General features: G+C 47.6%; 1 protein-coding gene across 1 annotated transcript in view; it reads left to right on the plus strand.

Moving 5' to 3' along the window:
* LOC117658223 (myosin-7) overlaps window positions 1-15640 on the plus strand; it is a 56637-nt gene extending 40997 nt beyond the window's left edge. The window contains exons 28-40 of the mRNA XM_087891685.1: window positions 836-962; window positions 2133-2251; window positions 3013-3209; window positions 3507-3690; window positions 4350-4515; window positions 4594-4718; window positions 6106-6414; window positions 7307-7510; window positions 8674-8799; window positions 10386-10661; window positions 12205-12300; window positions 14326-14460; window positions 15455-15640. Of these exons, the coding sequence (XP_087747811.1) occupies window positions 836-962; window positions 2133-2251; window positions 3013-3209; window positions 3507-3690; window positions 4350-4515; window positions 4594-4718; window positions 6106-6414; window positions 7307-7510; window positions 8674-8799; window positions 10386-10661; window positions 12205-12300; window positions 14326-14460; window positions 15455-15478 (2088 nt within the window). The 3' untranslated portion in view covers window positions 15479-15640. The remainder of the gene's footprint in view (window positions 1-835; window positions 963-2132; window positions 2252-3012; window positions 3210-3506; window positions 3691-4349; window positions 4516-4593; window positions 4719-6105; window positions 6415-7306; window positions 7511-8673; window positions 8800-10385; window positions 10662-12204; window positions 12301-14325; window positions 14461-15454) is intronic.
* Window positions 15641-19703: the final 4063 nt, after the last annotated feature.

A 19703-nucleotide genomic window follows, 5' to 3' on the forward strand; every position in this document is an offset into this window, starting at 1 on the left:
CATCCAACCAACCATTTATCCATCCTCATCCATCCTCTCATCCATCCATCTTTCCATCCTTCTATCTACCCATCCATCCCTTTTTCCACCCATCCTTCTTTCCTTCTTTCCATCCATCCAACCATTCATCCATCCATCCATTCATTCATCCATCCTCATCCATCCATCCTCTCATCCATCCATCTTTCCATCCTTCTATCTATCCATCCATCCCTTCTTCCATCCATCCATCCTTCTTTCCTTCCATCCATCCAACTATTCATCCATCCTCATCCATCCATCCATCCATCTTTCCTTCCATCCATCCAACCATTCATCCATCCATATATCCAACCAACCATTTATCCATCCTCATCCATCCTCATCCATCCATCTTCTCTTCCATCCTTCTATCTACCCATCCATCCCTTTTTCCATCCATCCATCCTTCTTTCCTTCCATCCATCCAACCATTCATCCATCCTCATCCATCCATCTTCTCTTCCATCCGTCTTTCCATCCTTCTAGCTATCCATCCACCCCTTCTTCCATCCATCCAACCATCCTTCTTTCCTTCCATCCATCCATCCAACCATCCATCCATCCTCATCCATCTGTCCTTCTTTCTTTCCATCCATCTATCCAACCATTCATCCATCAATCCAACCATCCATCCATCCTCATCATCCATCCTCTCATCCATCCATCTTTCCATCCTTTTATCTATCCATCCATCCCTTCTTCCTTCCATCCTTCCTTCTTTCCTTCCACCCACCCACCCACCCACCCACCCATCCTTTATTTAAATCTATTTCTCTAGGTTTTTTCACCATGTGTTCTCCTTCTGGAACTCTAGGCCAACCTGGAGAAGATGTGTCGGACTTTTGAAGACCAAATGAATGAGCACCGGGCCAAGTCCGAAGAGTCTCAACGCATGGTCCACGACCTCACCTCGCAACGAGCCAAGCTCCAGACCGAGAACGGTAAGCAATGGGAGAACTCTACACGCTTATCCTTAAGAACGCCAATCGTTCTCTTGGTCTTCTTTTTCCAAAATTGTCCACTTTCACCAACAAATTGTCGCAATCTTTCTTGGAGATACTAAACCTGAGGAATAATCTGTCAGAATACAGATAATTCCCAATTTACAACCAGTTGTTCGGCAACCATTCAAAGTTCTGACAGATCTACCTGGAGGACACCAACAACCTGGGTTTGAAGTTCTAATGGCTGCCACCCCCCTGTGGTCACATGGCCACATGGACCCTCAACAACCATGGTCCATTTGTGGTCATTTTGACTATCCTACAATCATGTGACCATGTTTTATGACAATTTCCCCCCAAACTCGGCAATTCACTTTCAAATTTTGGTGAAACCATCCCCATACCAAACCATCGATTCACTTAATAAGCGTGATGTTCGCTTAATGACTCAGATTCACTTAACGACCAGTGTTTTTCTTAGCAACCACCAGCGATCTGACCTCCCTGTTTTACGACCATTACGAGTTTCCACCATGATAGATTATAGATTACAGATCATCAGAGTTGGAAGGGACCTTGTAGGTCATCTAGTCCAATCCCCCACCCAAGCAGGAAATCCTACATCATTTCGGACAGATGGCAGTCCAGTCTCTTCTTGAAAGCCTCCAGTGATGAAGCTCCCACAACTTCCGAAGGCAACTTCTGTTCCATTGATTGATGGTTCTCACTGTCAGAAAATGTCTCCTTATTTCCAGGTTGAATCTCTCCTTGATCAGTTTCCATCCATTATTCCTTGTCTGGCCTTAGGGTGATTTGGAGAATAGATGGACCCCCTTCTCTCTGTGGCAGCCTCTCAAATATTGGAAGACTGCTATCCTGTCTCCCCTGGTCCTTCTCTTCACTAGACCAGCCATGCCCAGTTCCTGCAACCGTTCGTCGTATGTTTTAGCCTCCAGTCCCCTAATCCTCCTGGTTGCTCTTCTCTGCACTTTTTCTAGAGTCTCAACATCTTTTTTTATAGTGTGGGGACCAATGATAGGCAGGCTCCATTATGGTCCTAACATGAGGACTACCTGTAACCAATTGTCTACCGCCAAGCGAGCCTTCTGGTGAGACCTTCGTCCTTCATTCTCCCTTGCCTATGTTTTTTTTTTTTTTTAATTCCAGGTGAATTGTCCCGCCAGTTGGATGAGAAGGAAGCTTTGATCAGCCAGCTGACACGGGGAAAGTTGACCTACACCCAACAGCTAGAAGATCTGAAGAGGCAACTTGAAGAAGAAGCGAAGGCATGAGACACATGGAGGCTGAGGGTCACGAGGGACAAATTGAGAGAGATGGATGTTGTGGCCTGCCAGTGGAGCTGGCAGCAGATTCGGACAGTGAGGAGGTTGGGGAGGAACATGGGACAGTCCTGGAGTCTGGGGAAGGCTCTGATGAGGGCTCTGCGTCGGAGGCAGAAATGCCGTACGCCAGTTATCAGCTGCCTTCGGAGTGAGACATCAGTGAGGCAGATGAACAGCTGGAGCCAGTTCCCAGTGTGCACAGAGTTTCCAGACAAAGGGAACAGCTTAAAGAACAAGGGTCGACTAGGGAGTAAGGCCACAGACGAAGGGAACAGCTTAAAGAACAAGGGTCGACTAGGGAGTAAGGCCACAGACGAAGGGAACAGCTTAAAGAACAAGGGTCGACTAGGGAGTAAGGTGGACAATGAATGGCCCCTCTCAGAGGGAATAAAAGAGGAACCACAGGGGAGTGGAGTTTGCAGGAGACAATTAGTTCACTTAATTGGTTCGTGGCCCCTTGCCAAGTTTTGAAGATATCGACCTGGCAGCTCTCCAAGCCAGATAAGGTCTGTGACTGTAAATTCTCCCTTGAAAGACTTTGCTGGATGTGAATGAGAGGAATTCACAGTAACTTAATAAAAAGTGGGTTTTGTCGGGACAAGGAGTCTGCTTCACGCTCTTGGGAAGCCTAGGTCAGAACAATGGAGCTAGCTAGGCCAAGAACGAGACACTGACAATGCATCCCCGTTCTTCTCCACTTCTAGGCCAAGAATGCTTTGGCCCACGCGCTCCAGTCGGCCCGACACGACTGTGACCTTCTGAGGGAACAGTACGAAGAAGAAACGGAGGCCAAAGCTGAGCTCCAGCGCTCGCTCTCCAAGGCCAACTCAGAGGTGGCCCAGTGGAGAACCAAGTATGAAACCGACGCCATCCAGAGAACAGAGGAACTGGAGGAGGCCAAGTGAGTGACTCCATCATCTTCATCCATGTCCCCAGAGAAGATCCATCACCTGAGTGGTTCTTCTCCTCATTCCCGGTTTTCCTCCTCGTCCCTCTCCAATTCATTGTGTCCCTCTACATCCAAGATGGTTCCCTTCCACCCCATCCTGACATCCTCACTTTCACTTTCCCTCAGAAACTGGTTAGCTTTGAGTTGACCCATAAATGTCCTACCTTCCAGTTTAGCCTGGGTGTCCCATCATCTTCATGGTATTGGGGTGGGGGCCGACTGACATCGGGACGTCATCTCACCTATCAGGAAGAAGCTGGCTCAGCGGCTTCAGGATGCCGAAGAAGCGGTGGAGGCGGTGAACGCCAAGTGTTCCTCGCTGGAGAAGACCAAACACCGCCTGCAGAACGAGATTGAAGATCTCATGGTGGATGTGGAGCGTTCAAACGCGGCCGCAGCCGCCCTGGATAAGAAGCAAAGGAACTTCGACAAAGTATGTTGAGGAACATGGGAGAAACAGAGCAGAGGATTATGGGTGGGGGAAATCTTACGATGTGGACTCTTCGGGGGGGGGAATAAGGGACCACAGGTAGTCCTCGACATACAATCACAATTGATGTCTGCTCCTAAGTGAGACATTTGTGATGTGAGTTTTGGCCCCATTTTACCACCTTTCTTGCCACAGTCGTTAAGGGAATCACTGCAGTTGTTAAGTGAGTGACATGGTTGTTAAGCGAATGTGGTTTCCCCATTGACTTTGCTTGTCGAAAGGTCGCAAAAGGGGATCACATGACCTCAGGACACTGCAACCATCATAAATACGAGACAGTTGCCAAGCGTCCGAATGTTGATCATGGGACCATGTGGATAATGCAACGGTCATGTGAAAAAATGGTCGTCACTTTTTTCCCAAGCTGTTGTAACTTTGAACGGTCACTAAACGAATGGTTGTAGGTTGAGTACTACCTGTATACAGGTGGTGCTCAACTTACAAATGATCGCTTAACAACTGTTCAAAGTTACAACTTTCTTCTTCTTCTTCCTCTTCTTCTTCTCCTCCTCCTCCTCCTCCTCCTCCTCCTCCTCCTCCTCCTCCTCCTCCTCCTCCTTCTCCTTTTCCTTCTGCTCCTCCTCCTCCTCCCTCCACCCCAGATCTTGTCAGAGTGGAAGCAAAAGTTTGAGGAGTCCCAAACTGAACTGGAGTCATCTCAGAAAGAGGCCAGGTCCCTCAGTACAGAGCTCTTCAAACTGAAGAATGCCTACGAGGAATCTCTGGAACATCTGGAGACCATCAAGAGGGAGAACAAGAACTTGCAAGGTGGGTCCGTCCCCTTCACGTTGAGAGCCTCCTTATTTCTAGGCATTGCTTCCAACATTTTCTTGTCTTTTTGTACAGAGGAGATTTCGGATCTCACCGAGCAGCTCGGAAGCACTGGCAAGACCATCAATGAGCTTGAGAAGACGCGGAAGGGGCTGGAGGCCGAGAAGTTGGAGCTGCAGGCGGCTCTTGAGGAAGCTGAGGTGAGAAGTCCTCCGGGCTGTGAAAAACCAGCAACCTCAACTCAAGTTCTCCACCATTTTGTTTTCAGTTGAGTTCTTCCCGGGCTTCAGGAGGACCTTCAGAATGTGGATGAAGAACTCAAAATGGTGGCCAAAGCAACATTGTTCTTTCTAGACTCCATTTCTTCTCATCTTCAAAAATATGAGGAGGGTGTCAGGGCTCCGATGAATGCCCTAATTAACTCATGAGCCTCGAGCCAAGTTTCAAAAGAAATCCAATTATTTATTAGGAGCAACATGTTGGCAGCTTCCCAAGTGTAGTCAACTCTGCCGCACGTAATTTACGGCTCAACTATGACCGTTTCCCCCTACTCTCAGGCTGTGTCATAAATCACATTCTCCAAAGAGGCACTTTCATGGGCTGTAGAAACCACGCCTCACAAACTGGCTCTGGTAATCTGAGATCCAACCTTGAAGGAAGGTATGCGTGGAATGTGGCAGCTGAATTGCTCTGTCAGTTCTCCCCTCTTTCTGCCCATGGCAACTCAAGAGCAGACTAGAAATGCTTTGCGAGTTGACAGAGGGTTGGACTAGAAGACCTCCAAGGTCCCTTCCAGCTCTATTCTGATTGATTGATAGTCAAGGACTGGAAGCTTAGCAGGGATAAAACAATTGTGTTTATGGTTATTAAGAAATTTACCACACCATAGCTCCATCTATGGGGAGTGAGTTCCATTCATAGGGTACAGGCAGTCCTCGACTTACGGCGAAAATTGAGCCCCAAATTTTTGTTGCTGAGCGAGTCCGTTGTTAAGTGAGTTTTGCCCCATTTTACGACCTTTCTTGCCGCGGTTGTTAAGTTGAATCCCTGCAAGTTGTTAAGTTAGTAACACAATTATTAAGTGAACCTGGCTTCCCCATTGACATTTGTTCGTCGGAAGGTCGCTAAAGGGAGATCACGTGACCCCGGGACACTGCAACTGTCGTAAATACAAGTCAGTTGTGGAGTGTCCAAATTTTGACTACGTGAACGTGGGGAAGCTGCAACGGTCATAAGCGTGAAAAACGGTCCCAAGTCACTTTTTCCAGTGCCATTGTAACTTGGAACGGTCACTAAATGAACTGTTGTAAGTGGAGGACCAGATGTATTTTAGTTTCTTCACTGGAAATACGAGTAATAATATTTGGGGGCATCGGAAACCTTGAGAACTTGGTCTCAAGTGCAGACAAAATGGCCGCTGTGATAGAATTGTCTTCTCACAAAATGGCGGCCACGATGATCCAGAAGTGATGGAGCTTTCTGGAGGCCACAAGTTGGTGTCTGAGATCCTGTTGGTATCACGGTCACCATGTTGGCTACCCAGGATCTAAGGATTCTCTCTCGTCCAACCTTTTCCCAAACCTCCAGGCTTCTCTTGAACACGAGGAAGGCAAGATCCTCCGAGCTCAGCTGGAGTTCAACCAGATCAAGGCCGAAATGGAGCGCAAGTTGGCCGAGAAGGACGAAGAGATGGAGCAGGCCAAGCGGAATCACCTCAGGACGGTGGACTCGCTCCAAGCTTCCTTGGATGCCGAGACCCGCAGCCGCAACGAGGCCTTGAGGGTCAAGAAGAAGATGGAGGGCGACCTCAACGAGATGGAGATTCAACTCAGCCATGCCAACCGCATAGCAGTCGAAGCTCAGAAGCAAGTGAAATCTTTGCAAGGCTACCTGAAGGTACAGCCTGGATGTTGATCTGGTGGAGGACCTTCCTTCCTTCCTTCCTTCCTTCCTTCCTTCCTTCCTTCCTTCCTTCCTTCCTTCCTTCCTTCCTTCCTTCCTTCCTTTCTTCCTTCCTTCCTTCCTTCCTTCCTTCCGCTTCCTCTCCTTCCCTCCTCCCTCCCTTACCTCTATTCCTTCCTCCTTCCTGCCTTCCTCCCTCCTTCCCTTCTTGCCTTCCTTCCTTTCTTCCTTCCTTTCTCTCTTTCCCTCCTCACTTCTTTCCTTCTTTCCTTCCTTCCTCCTTCCTGCCTCCCTCCCTCCCTTCTTCCCTCCTCCGTTCTTTCCTTACTCCCTTCCTGGCTTCCTCCCTCCCTTTCTTTTCTTCCTTCCATCTTCCTTCCTTTTTTTCTTTCCTCCCTCCCTCCCATACTTTCTTCCTCTTTCCCTCCATCTCTCTCCCTTCTTTCCTTCCTCCCTCCCTCCCTTTCCTCCCTTTCTTCCTTGCATCACACAAGGATTCTTTGTCTCCTTCCTGCCTTCCTCAGTTCTTTCCTTCCTTTCCTTCCTTCCTCATCTTCTCCTTCCTTTCTTCCTCTCCTCCTCTCCCCTCTTCTTCCTTCCTTCATCCCTACTTTCCTCCCTCTCCCTCCATCTCATCCACTCTCCCACTCTCCCCTTCTTCCTTCCTTCCACTCTCCCTTCTTTCTTTTCCTTCCATCTTCCTTCCTTTCTTTTTTCCTTCCTTCCTTCTTTCTCATGCTCTTTTCCTTCCTTCTTTCTTTCCTCCCTCCCTCCCACCCATCCATCCAATCATCCATCCGTCCGTCCGTCTGTCTGTCCGTCTCCAGCATGGTTCCAGTTCAGCTTTCCCCCTTGCTCATTCCACCTCTCCTTCCCTTCTTCCTAGGACACTCACATACAGCTGGACGACGCGATCCGAGCCAACGAGGACCTGAAGGAAAACATCGCCATCGTGGAGCGAAGGAACAACCTGCTCCAGGCTGAGCTGGAGGAGTTGCGGGCCGTGGTGGAGCAGACGGAAAGGGCCCGGAAACTGGCGGAACAAGAACTCATCGAAACCAGTGAAAGAGTCCAGCTCCTTCACACCCAGGTAAGGACGATCTGACAGTTCTCCAAGCTCCTCCGGGGTTGGGAGGAGCCAAGAGAGATGCCCTCCTGGTCCTGCTTCCATGAAATTATTTCCACTATGTCACATTCCAGAAATTAAAGACTCTGTTGATCTCTTCTCTTCTCTTCTCTTCTCTTCTCTTCTCTTCTCTTCTCTTCTCTTCTCTTCTCGTCTCGTCTCGTCTCGTCTCGTCTCTTCTCGTCTCGTCTCGTCTCTTCTCTTCTCTTCTCCTCTCTTCTCTTCTCTTTCTTAACTTCTTCCTTTCTTTTTCTCTCTTCTCTTCTCTCCTCTCCCTTTTATTCTCTTCTTCTCTTCTCTTCTCTTCTCTTCTCCTCTCCCCACCTTTCCCTTCCCCTCCCCTCCTCTCCTCTCCTCTCCCCTTTCTTAATGTCTTCCTTTCTTTTTCTCTTCTTTTCTTCTTCTCTTTTCCTCTCCTCTCCCCTCCCCTCTCCTCTCCCTTTTCTTAATTTCTTCCTTTCTTTTTCTCTCTCCTCTTCTCTTCTCTTCTCTTCTCGTCTCGTCTCGTCTCGTCTCGTCTCTTCTCTTCTCTTCTCGTCTCGTCTCGTCTCGTCTCTTCTCTTCTCTTCTCTTTCTTAACTTCTTCCTTTCTTTTTCTCTCTTCTCTTCTCTCCTCTCCCTTTTATTCTCTTCTTCTCTTCTCTTCTCTTCTCCCCACCTTTCCCTTCCCCTCCCCTCCCCTCCTCTCCTCTCCCCTTTCTTAATGTCTTCCTTTCTTTTTCTCTTCTTTTCTTCTTCTCTTTTCCTCTCCTCTCCCCTCCCCTCCCCTCTCCTCTCCCTTTTCTTAATTGCTTCCTTTCTTTTTCTCTCTTCTTTTCTTCTCTCCTCTCCCTTTCCTTCTCTCCTCTTCCTTTCTTTTTTCTCTTCTCTTCTCCTCTTCCCTCCTCTCCCTTTTCTTATCTTCTTCCTTTTTCTCTCTCTTCTCTTCTCCTTTCCTCTCCCCTCCCCTCCTCTCCTACCTCTATCTCTATCTCTACCTCTCCTTCTTTTTTTGTTTCCTTCCTTCTCTCTTTCCTTCCTTCCTCCTTTCTTTCTCCCTTCCCTTCCTCCTCCTCTCCTTCCTTTCTTCCTTCTTTCTTTCCTTTCTTCTCTCTTTCCTTCCTTCCTTCCTCCTCTCCTCCCCGCAGAATACCAGTCTTATCAACCAGAAAAAGAAGATGGAGTCCGACCTCTCCCAGCTGCAGACAGATATGGAAGATGCCATTCAGGAATGCAGAAATGCTGAAGAGAAGGCTAAGAAAGCTATCACAGACGTGAGTGACATTTTTAGCGCATCTACTTTTCCAAGCAAGCACTAATTCCAATGAGGAGCTATTTAGAAAGCATCGGTTTTTGGGCTGCAACTATCTACAGTAAGTGACCAGCAGATGGCAGCAAAGGGGAATTTTCTGTCTCTCTTTACTGCCATCTTCTGGCCACTTCGATGCTTGCAGACCCAACCTGGTATCGGATAACAGAAAACAGGAGTGGTTAATTTGGAACAGATGCCTTCATTGTGCACAGGGGTTTATTACTACTAAATTAATGTCATGCTATCTTTGACGGCTATTATTAATTCGGAAAGGATCGTAGGTCCTGTTTTGAGATCAACTCACACGGCAGCCCTTTCTTTAACATCCAAGAATAGTTTATGAGTTATAGATGAACCTGAGATAAAATCTTTGCTTTCTTTATGAAAAAAACAAGAGCTAAAAAGATGGCATTCACTGAGGAAAGGTGTATAGGTTCTGGTCTCCCTCTTCCACGCATACCCCTCAGAAGTGGGCTTCATATTCTGTCATCACCGGTTCGCCCAGCACCGGAAATGTGAGTGGTGCGGCGTCAAACAACACAGGAATTTATTCGCTCACATGTGCCGTCCGCACATGCATGCAGTGTCAAACAACACAGGAATTCACTTGTGTGTGCTGTCCACACCACAGCGATATAGGACGGGATTGCGCCCGGGCAGGTCGCTACTACCGGTTCACCTGAACTGGTCCGAACCGGCTGAATACCACCTCTGATACCCTCCAGCACACCTCTCTTCCTTACACCCATAAAGCTGATTTCAGAAGACCCTGTGATGAAGGATGAGGACAAAAGTTATGTGTGAAAGAGAAAGCAAGGCTGACCATGGGGTATCCATGGGGCAGGATCTCCCCTCTTCTCCATAACAACCCCGTGGGGCCAAAATACCTCCACTTTCTCCTGATTTTAATAATAAGGAGATCGAAAGTCCATGAATTGAGACATATCAACAGGTTTTCCTTTGCTTTGATGACCCCCCAATCATAATCTTCACACGAATATGATCAATTCTTGGAAGGAGTAAACATATGAGAGGTCTCCCCAATCTAAAATCATGTCCTTCTGTCTGGTGGACACGTTTCTCCATTGTCCTCTTGAATGGCCATGATGGCAGAGGAGCTGAAGAAGCGATCCACTTAACCAGGGGTGGTATTCACTTACCTTCACTACCGGTTCGCAAATGTGAGCGCGCAGAGCGTCAAAAACAGGACGTGATGATGTCCGGGTGGGTGGGCGGAGCTTCCCACAGCCGCCACTACTGGTTTGCCCAAACTGGATAGAACTGGCTGAATACCACCAATGCATTTAACCACAATGTGTAACAGCTATAATTCTGGACTCAATTATGGTCACAAGTCGTGGAGATCTAAAATCTGAAATAAGGCACATCTCCAGGTCCTCCTTTGATTTGGTCCACCAGGAGCATCAAAAGAAGACCCGTAATGTTGACATGAATAATTAGCCTTTGAGTTTAGGACTAAATTCCCAATTCATGCAAAGAGTGAAGCCTGGTGGACATCTTTTTCTCTCGTCCTCTTGAACGGGGCAGGCGGCCATGATGGCGGAGGAGCTGAAGAAGGAACAGGACACCAGCGCCCACCTGGAGAGGATGAAGAAGAACATGGAGCAGACCATCAAGGACCTCCAGTTGCGTCTGGATGAGGCGGAGCAGCTGGCCCTCAAGGGCGGCAAGAAGCAGCTTCAGAAACTGGAGGCCCGAGTGCGAGAGCTGGAGAACGAGCTGGAAGGGGAGCAGAAACGCAATGCGGAGAACGTCAAAGGGATGCGCAAGTGTGAGAGACGCATCAAGGAGCTCACCTACCAGGTAAGGAGACACAGGTTAACCTGACTGGTTCTGTTACAACCTGGTTCTGAAGCCAAGTTTTTGTGTGGAATGGGTGGGTCGGCCATGGTGACTTCAACAAAGCTTTTGAGGCACCCCTCTAAAATGGGTGGGATGAAGAATTTGGGGTTGGTTGGATGGATTGAACTGTATTCCCCTCCCCCCCTGGAATCTTATAAAATATAACATTTTGTCCATCCAAAGAAAATTCCATGAGGTAAAATAATACTCTAGAATAATGTTTCTCAACCTTGCGGTACTTTAAGACGTGTGGACGTCAACTCCTAGAATTCCAGAATACTCTAAAATAGTGTTTCCTCAACCTTGGGTACTTTAAGACGGGTGGACTTCCACTCCCAGAATTCCAGAATACTCTAGAATATTGCTTCTTCAACCGTGGATACTTTAAGATGGGTGGACTTCAACTCCCAGAATTCCAGAATACTCTAGAATAGTGTTTCCTCGACCTCGGGTACTTTAAGATGGGTGGACTTCCACTCCTAGAATTCCAGAATACCCTAGAATAGTGTTTCCTCAGCCTTGGGTACTTTAAGACAGGTGGACTTCCACTCCCAAAATTCCAGAATACTCCAGAATAGTGTTTCTTCAGCCTTGGGTACTTTAAGACGGGTGGACTTCCACTCCCAGAATTCCAGAATACTCTAGAATAGTGTTTCCTCAACCTTGGGTACTTTAAGACGTGTGGACGTCAACTCCTAGAATTCCAGAATACTCTAGAATAGTGTTTCCTCGACCGTGGGTACTTTAAGACAGGTGGACTTCAACTCCCAGAATTCCAGAATACTCTAGAATAGTGTTTCTTCGACCGTGGGTACTTTAAGACAGGTGGACTTCAACTCCCAGAATTCCAGAATACTCTAGAATATTGTTTCCTCAACCTCGGATACTTTAAGATGGATGAACTTCCACTCCCAGAATTCCAGAATACCCTAGAATAGTGTTTCCTCAGCCTTGGGTACTTTAAGACGGGTGGACTTCCACTCCCAAAATTCCAGAATACTCCAGAATAGTCTTTCCTCAGCCTTGGGTACTTTAAGATGGGTGGACTTCAACTCCCAGAATTCAAGAATACTCTAGAATAGTGTTTCCTCAACTGTGGGTACTTTAAGATGGGTGGACTTCCACTCCCACTATTCCAGAATACTCTAGAACAGTATTTCCTCAATCTTGGGTACTTTAGAATTCTTCTTCTAGACAAAGCTGGCTGGGGAATTCTGGGAGTTGAAGTCTACCCATCTCAAAGTACACAAGATTGAGAAACACTGCCCTAGATTCAGAATACAGCAACATTTCCCCATCTAGGCTAGAATGTAACCATGGTTTAGAGAAGGATTTCCTTAAAAAATACCATTTTTTTGTCCATTTCACAAATGCTTCCAAATAATTAAGAGCTGGTGATGCGACCCAGGGCAAGTTCTTATTTAAACTCGGTGGTATAAATCCACTTTTTGCTGCCGCCAAACAAACCCTGATCTCTCCATCTCGTTCTCTTCCGGTTCCTTAGACGGAGGAGGATCGCAAGAACCTGCTCCGTCTCCAAGACCTGGTTGACAAGCTCCAGTTGAAGGTGAAGGCTTACAAGAGGCAAGCAGAGGAGGCGGTAAGTAGCGTCCATCTTTCCGTCTTCCTTGGGACCATCCTGGTTTATCACTCATCCTAGTTTATTTTAGCCCATCTCAGGATGCTGAGCTGGAGAAGTTGGCCTTTCTTTCCCATCTCAGAACATCGATAGTCACCTCAATCATGGCGACCTATCAGAACCCTCATCCAAACCTCCTCTCTCACCCCCTCAACATTAGTACAGATAGTCCTCGACTTACGACTCCTCCGCGATGAGGTCATTAAGCGAGTCACGCTCGGGTTTTTTTTTTTACCTTTTTTTCATGCAGTCATTAAGCAAATCGCACAATTGTTAAATGAATCTGGCTTTCCCTGTTAATGTTTCTTGTGAGAAGTTTTGGGAGAAGGTCATCAAGGATGATGACATGACCCCAAGAGACTGCAGCCTGCTATTTGCCAAATACCCAAATTTTGATCATGTGATACGGGGACCTCGAGATAATCCGAATCCGAATAGAGCTGGAAGGGACCTTGGAGGTCTTCTAGTCCAGCCCCTTGCTCGAGCAGGAGACTCTATACCAGTGATGGCTAACTTTTTTGCCGTCGTGTGCCAAAAGCGGGGGGAGTGCAGAGGGGTCGTGCACGCGTGTGCCCACATCCATAGTTCAATGCCCCCTGTGCCCCACTCCCCCGCGCATGCCCCCCGCACCCCGTTTTGGGCCTAGCAGACTTCCCTGAAGCCTCCAGAGGCTGGAAACGGCCCATTTCCAGACTTCTGGTAGGCCTGGTAGGCCCATTTTTCGCCCTCCCCGGGCTCCAGAAGCTTTCTTGGAGCCTGGGGAGGACGAAAATCACCTCCCCCGCCCCGCTGGAGGCCCTCCAGAGGCCAGAGGTTGTGGGTGCAAGGACCACGCCCCCAACACACACAGAGCTGTAAATGCGAGAAAAGTCACTTTTTTCAGCCCACTTTTTTCAAATGCTTGTAAAATGAAGAATATTATAACCCAATTTCATTTTGAAACTACTTATGGACAGTCGTAAATATGCTGTACTTCAATAGTCAAGTGTCAATAATAATAATAATAATAATAATAATAATAATAATAATAATAATAATAATAATAATAATAATAATTTCATTTCATTTTCATTTGATTTGATTTATATACCGCCCTACTCCCGAAGGACTCAGGGCGGTGAACAGGCACAAGATAAAACACATAGAATGCAAAAATTTAAGAGCAGAAGTAAAATCGAATTAAATCAATTTAGCCCAAGACAAATTTAAAACCCCAGGTTAAGAACAAATTAAAATTTACATTAAAATTTACATTAAAAAGAGAATGGGAGAGGTTAGGCCAGACCAGCCTGGTGAAATAAAAAGGTCTTGAGAGCGCGGCGGAAGGTGCGTAGATCCGGGATCCTCCGTATCTCCGGGGGGAGCTCGTTCCAGATAGAAGGTGCCCCCACAGAGAAGGCTCTCCCCCGGGGGGCCGCCAGCCGACATTGTTTGGCCGACGGCACCCGGAGGAGTCCCTCTCTGTGAGAGCGTACCGGCCGGTGGGAGGCCGTTTGCGGCAGGAGGCAGTCCCGTAAATAACCAGGCCCTAAGCCATGGAGTGCTCTAAAGGTAATAATAATAATAATAATAATAATAATAATAATAATAATAATAATAATAATAATAATAATAATAATAATAATAATAATAATAATATTATGGTGGTTGAACAGTTAACTGATAATTAAATTGTTAATTAAACAGTTGCCTGGGTTTCATGTTTAATGAATAAAGTAAATAATAATGTGATGGTCATAAGTGCGAGGACTGGTCATAAGTGTGAGGACTGGTCGTAAATCACTTTCCCCCGCCCCCCCGGCACCTTTGTGACTTCAAATGGTTTTGAAGCAAACGGTCATAAGTCGAGGACTACCTGAAATGCGTCCAAACATTTTGAATGGGAAATTGGATCTTGATTGTCTCTGGAGCAACATGGTAGTGGGAGCTCCTCAGAGGTGAAAGTTCTCTGTAATTTTCAATGCATCCCTTCTCGGTTCTCCACAGGAGGAGCAAGCCAACAACAACCTGGGCAAATTCCGGAAGGTTCAGCACGAATTGGACGAAGCCGAGGAGAGGGCCGACATCGCAGAATCCCAGGTCAACAAGCTGAGAGCCAAAAGTCGTGACATTGGGGTGAAGGTAAGGACCTGCCCTTAAGAGAGACTAACCCTAACCCCGTAACCCTATCCCTGCCTCTAACCTTAACTCTACTCCTAACTCTAATCCTAACTCTAATCCTAATCTTACCCTAGCCCTCCCTCTACCACTAACCCTACACCTACCCTTAACTCTATTCCTACCACTAACTTTAATCCTACTCTTACTTCTACTCCTACCCCTACCCCTAACTCTACCCCTACCACTAACCTTACTCTTACTCCAACTCCTACCCCCACCTCCTAACTCTACCCCACCACTAACCTTACTCCTACTCCTACCCCTAACTCTACCCTATCCCTATCTTAACCCTAATCCTACCTCTAACATTAACCTTACTCCTAACCCTACCTATCCCTACCCCTAACCTTAACCCTACTCTTACTCCTACTCCTACCCCTACCCCTAACTCCTACCCCTATTCCTACCCCTAACTCTACCCTATCCATAACTTAACCCTAATCCTACCTCTAACATTAACCTTACTCCTAACCCTACCTACCCCTAACCTTAACCCTACTCTTACTCCTACTCCTACCCCTAACTCTACCTCTACCCCTACCCCTAACCTTAACCCTACTCTTACTCCTACTCTTATCCCTATCCCATCCCTACCTTCACCTTAATCCTACCTCTAACCTTAATCGTACTCTTACTCTTACTCCTACTCCTACTCCTACTCCTACCCCTAACTCTACCTCTACCCTACCCTTACCTTAACCCTACTCCTATTCCTTAACCTTAACCTTACTCTTACTCCTACCCCTATCCTTACCGCTAACTCTACCCCTAACCCTAACCTTGACCCTACTCCTAACTTTGACCCTAATCCTTCCCCTAACCCTAAACTCTACCCCAACTCTAAACCTAACCCTATTGCTAACCCTAACTCTAACCCTTCCCCTACCCATAACCCTAAGCCAACTCAGTCGTTTCCTTCCTTCCTTCCTCACCTTTTTGTTCCTTTCTTCCCCAGCCTAAAGGTTTGTACGAGGAGTAACTCCTTCGAAGACCGGATGGCCTGCTCTCCGAGACTGCCCCTCCCCCTCACGCATCTACCCCCAGACCTAAAAGGCCCTGGGGGAACCGCTGCCCCCTCTCCTGTGCTCTGTATATCAGCATTGCCCGCTTCTCCAAGGTAGAATAAAAATGATGAAAAAGATGTTTGTTTGTTTATTTATTTAATTTCGTGTCTAAGACAGGACTAGAACTCACCGTCTCCTGGTGATTGGCCCAAAGTCACCCAGCTGGCTTTCACACCTAAGGGGGAACTAGAATTCACCATCTCCTGGTGATTGGTCCAAAGTCACCCAGGTGGCTTTCATGCCTAAGGTGGAACTAGAACTCCCCATCTCCTGGTGATTGGTCCAAAGCCACCCAGCTGGCTTTCACGCCTAAGGTGGAACTAGAATTCACCATCTCCTGGTGATTGGCCCAAAGTCACCCAGCTGGATTTCACGCCTAAGGTGGAACTAGAACTCCCCATCTCCTGGTGATTGGTCCAAAGTCACCCAGCTGGCTTTCACGCCTAAGGTGGAACTAGAACTCCCCATCTCCTGGTGATTGGCCCAAAGTCACCCAGTGGCTTTCACGCCTAAGGTGGAACTAGAATTCACCATCTCCTGGTGATTGGTCCAAAGCCACCCAGCTGGCTTTCACGCCTAAAGCAGAACTAGAATTCACCTTCTCCTGGTGATTGGCCCAAAGTTACCCAGCTGGCTTTCACGCCTAAGGTGGAACTAGAACTCCCCATCTCCTGGGGTCACGATCCCCTTTTGCGACCTTCTAATGCGGAAGCCAGATTCACTTATCAACCGGATTACTGACTTAACAACGGCAGCGATTCACTTAGCAACGGCAGCAAGAATGGTCACAAAATGGGAGTAAAACGCCCGGGTAAAACCAGATTCCCTTCACACCCATGTTACTAAGTTAAACAACCGCAGCGATTCACTTAACAACGGCGCAAGAAAAGCCGTCAAATGGGGCAGAACTCCCCTTCACAAACGCGTTCAGTTAGCCACAACAATTTTGGTCGTAGGCCGAGGTCGTAAGTCGAGGACCGCCTGGATAAAAGTTGACGACTGACTAAATAGGCGGCTCAAGTGGCTAAGACACTGAGCTTGTCGATCAGGAAGGTGGGCAGTTCGGCGGTTCGAATCCCTAGTACAGGTCTCCTGCGGGAACAGGGGGTTGGACTAGATAACCTCCAAGGTCCCTTCCAACTTTGTTAACTGATTTCTTGCTAGAACAGACACACACAGAAAAACACCAACTTGCAACATTTTTAGACGATTTTAAAGAGGCTTTAAACCCACATTTCTCAACCTGGGGCAACTGTTCTGTCCCCACGCATACACACCAACAGACGTTCAAGAGTTAAAGACCAAACCAGCCGGCAAAATCCTTTTCCTTATGATAACGGAACTTGCCAACAACCTAGTGGGTGCCTGCCAAGAGTTTATTATTTACGAAGAGGAGAGATAACTTCTCTCCACTCCTGGTACATCAAAAGAAACAGTTCAATAATTACGGAGTCAATCAAGTCCAGAGATAATCCAGCAAAGTCTATAGCAAAAAGTCCGGCAATGCAGAATGGCATGGAAGCTTTCAGCTTTGTTCGTCACAAGGTTTGACTGGCCACCACGCTCCCTTTTATATCCTGTGGGGTGTGGTCCAGTGACTCAGCCTAATCTCAGGCATGCCTTTTCCTCTGTTGCGCCCGCTTATCTCTGTGACGCTGGCGTGGATCCAGCCAAGACTCATTACCCTCATCACTGTCCACCTGTGGCTGTATGGACGTGCTTGGCCCCAGCCCTATCTCTTGCCCTTCGGCGGACACCGAAGGCATTGCCAGAGAGAAGGATCCTGGAGAGGGAGGCCTAGCCAACTCCTCTCCTTCACTCTCAGAGTCCTCTCCTGCCGATGACACAGGCTCAGGTAACAGAGCCACAACAGCAACTTTATGAGGTGTGGACTTCAATTCCCAGAATTCCCCAGCAGCCATTTCCTTCCCTGAAAGAAACACAGATTTTGCTCTCTCTTGTTTTTTTTTTCCTTCTCTGTCTGTTTAGCTCAGGAGTCTGCAACCTTAAACACCCAAAAAGCCATTTGGACTCGTTTCCCACAGAAAAGAAAACACCGGGAGCCACAAAACCCTTCCCGTCCCTGACTATTTCTTGAGGGCCACAAAACTAGCATACGTAGTTGAATTAAATGTTCTGTTTGCTTCTGAAATTTTTCTTTTCTTGGATTTATTCATGGTTGGCCTACTGGCGGTCGAAAAGCTCAATAAATCGTGTGCCGCTGGGTGTCGCACATTGGCGGTTGTGACGCATATTTTGAGCGACAGGGAGCCGCAGCAGAGGGGTGAAAGAGCCACATGCGGCTCCAGAGCCCCAGGTTGCCGATGCCTGGTTTAGCCCATCTTTGGGTGGGCAGCAAGTTGTGGGAAAGAAAGGCCTGAAAATTGGCTGCCAGGCCGCATTTGCAGATGGAGACAGGCGTGTTGCCTGCTAAGCAGAAAGCGGCTTAAAATATGCATATGTACAAATGAGATTAGAACAAACCTGATTAGGGATCACAAAGCATTAAAGTCTCGATACACCAGGGGATTAGGAGAGATGAAAGCACATGCCGGGGTCCAGATTAGACTGTCTGATGCTGGATTTCCCCGATTAAGCTGATTTAATAGGTCGCCACTATTAAAACGGGCTTAGGAAGGGCAGGGCCGCCTCGCTATTGATAGATCTTTTTGATTAATTAAATGAAAATATATATATACACATCGAACGAGCCTTTTTCCAAACGGATCTACTGAAAAAAAAACCCTGACGGAGCCAAGAAATTCAGCCGGGGGAAAAAACATGTTAGAAAAGTCCTTTTTTTGAGTTTTGCTCAATGCTGGGCATTTCCAGCAATGCTGGGTTAGGAGAAAGTGAGCTAAGAGATACGCAGCTCGAGTCAGTGAGTCAAGCTGCAGCCTGTGGGAGAAGGCCGCGGTAGGGTAGTTTACTGTTGTGATTTCCCTCATCTTCCTCCCTTTTTCCTCCTGTGTCTCTTCCACCACATGGGAAATTAAATATAACGCTTCCTTTTCTTTTATATATATATATACCCGTGATGGTGAACCTATGGCATGCGTGCCACAGGTGGCATGTGGAGCCATATCTGTGGGCACGCAAGCATTGCCCTAGCTCAGCTCCAGCACGCATGCGTGTGCCGGCCAGCTGATTTTCGGGCCGTCCGGGCTCACCGGAAGTCGGCAAACAGGCTGTTTCCAGCCTCCGGAGGGGTGGGGAAGGCAGTTTTTGCCCTCCCCAGGCTCCTAGAAAGCCTCTCGAGCCTGAGGAGAGCGAAAAACGGGCCTACCGGGCCCACCGTGCCATCACGTGCCAAAGGCAGGGGGAGTGTGGGGGGTTCGCACGCGCATGTGTGTGGGGGTGGGGTGCATTGAATTATGGGTGTGGCCATGCATGCGCGTGACCCCCCCCGCTCCCCCCCCACTTTTGGCACACAACGGCAAAAAGGTTAGCCATCACTGATACATATCCTCTCACTGATATCTTGGTCTCAAAGCCCCCCCGAAGCGAGTTTCCAAGACAGATATCCAATTTCCCCAAAACCCCTAAAATCATCATCTTTTAATGAACCCATAATCCCTCGCCGAGTGGAGTCTGAACAATGGAGCTAGCAGAGTGTTTTAAGGGCCGGATGCCTTTCCTGTCACCAGTGCGGGGTTTTGTTCCCGAAAACCCTATAACAACTGCCCTAAAAATGCTTTGGGTAGTTTTTTTTATGTTCTGCGGATATCAAATGGGAAACTGAGGCAGGGAGAGATAAGGTGGGGTGGGGGAGATGTTTTTGAGCATATGAGGCAATTGTGTGCAGCAGCGTTGTCAAAAAAAACAACAACACACAACCCAAAATGGCCACCTTGATGATGCTACAATCCAAACCTGTCTCTCTCTTTTTTTTTACATTTTAAAAAAAATATCCTTTTAATATTTATCCTGCTGTTGAGAGGGGGCTTCAGACGATACCGTGCATTTCCTGTGGCCTCGTTCTCACAACCTCCTCATTCTGATCCAGTTGTGGTCCACCAGCCAGGTGTTCAGACACCTGCCATTCCTCCCCTTCTCCAACCCAATGGGATTGTCAGCCCAGCTAAAAAAACCCTCGCCACCCCCACCACTGTTATCCAGCACAGGAGTTGTCATAAAAAT

Source organism: Pantherophis guttatus, chromosome 4 (genome assembly GCF_059756535.1).
Source record: "Pantherophis guttatus breed Tessera chromosome 4, ASM5975653v1, whole genome shotgun sequence".
NCBI classification, from domain to species: Eukaryota; Metazoa; Chordata; class Lepidosauria; order Squamata; family Colubridae; genus Pantherophis; species Pantherophis guttatus.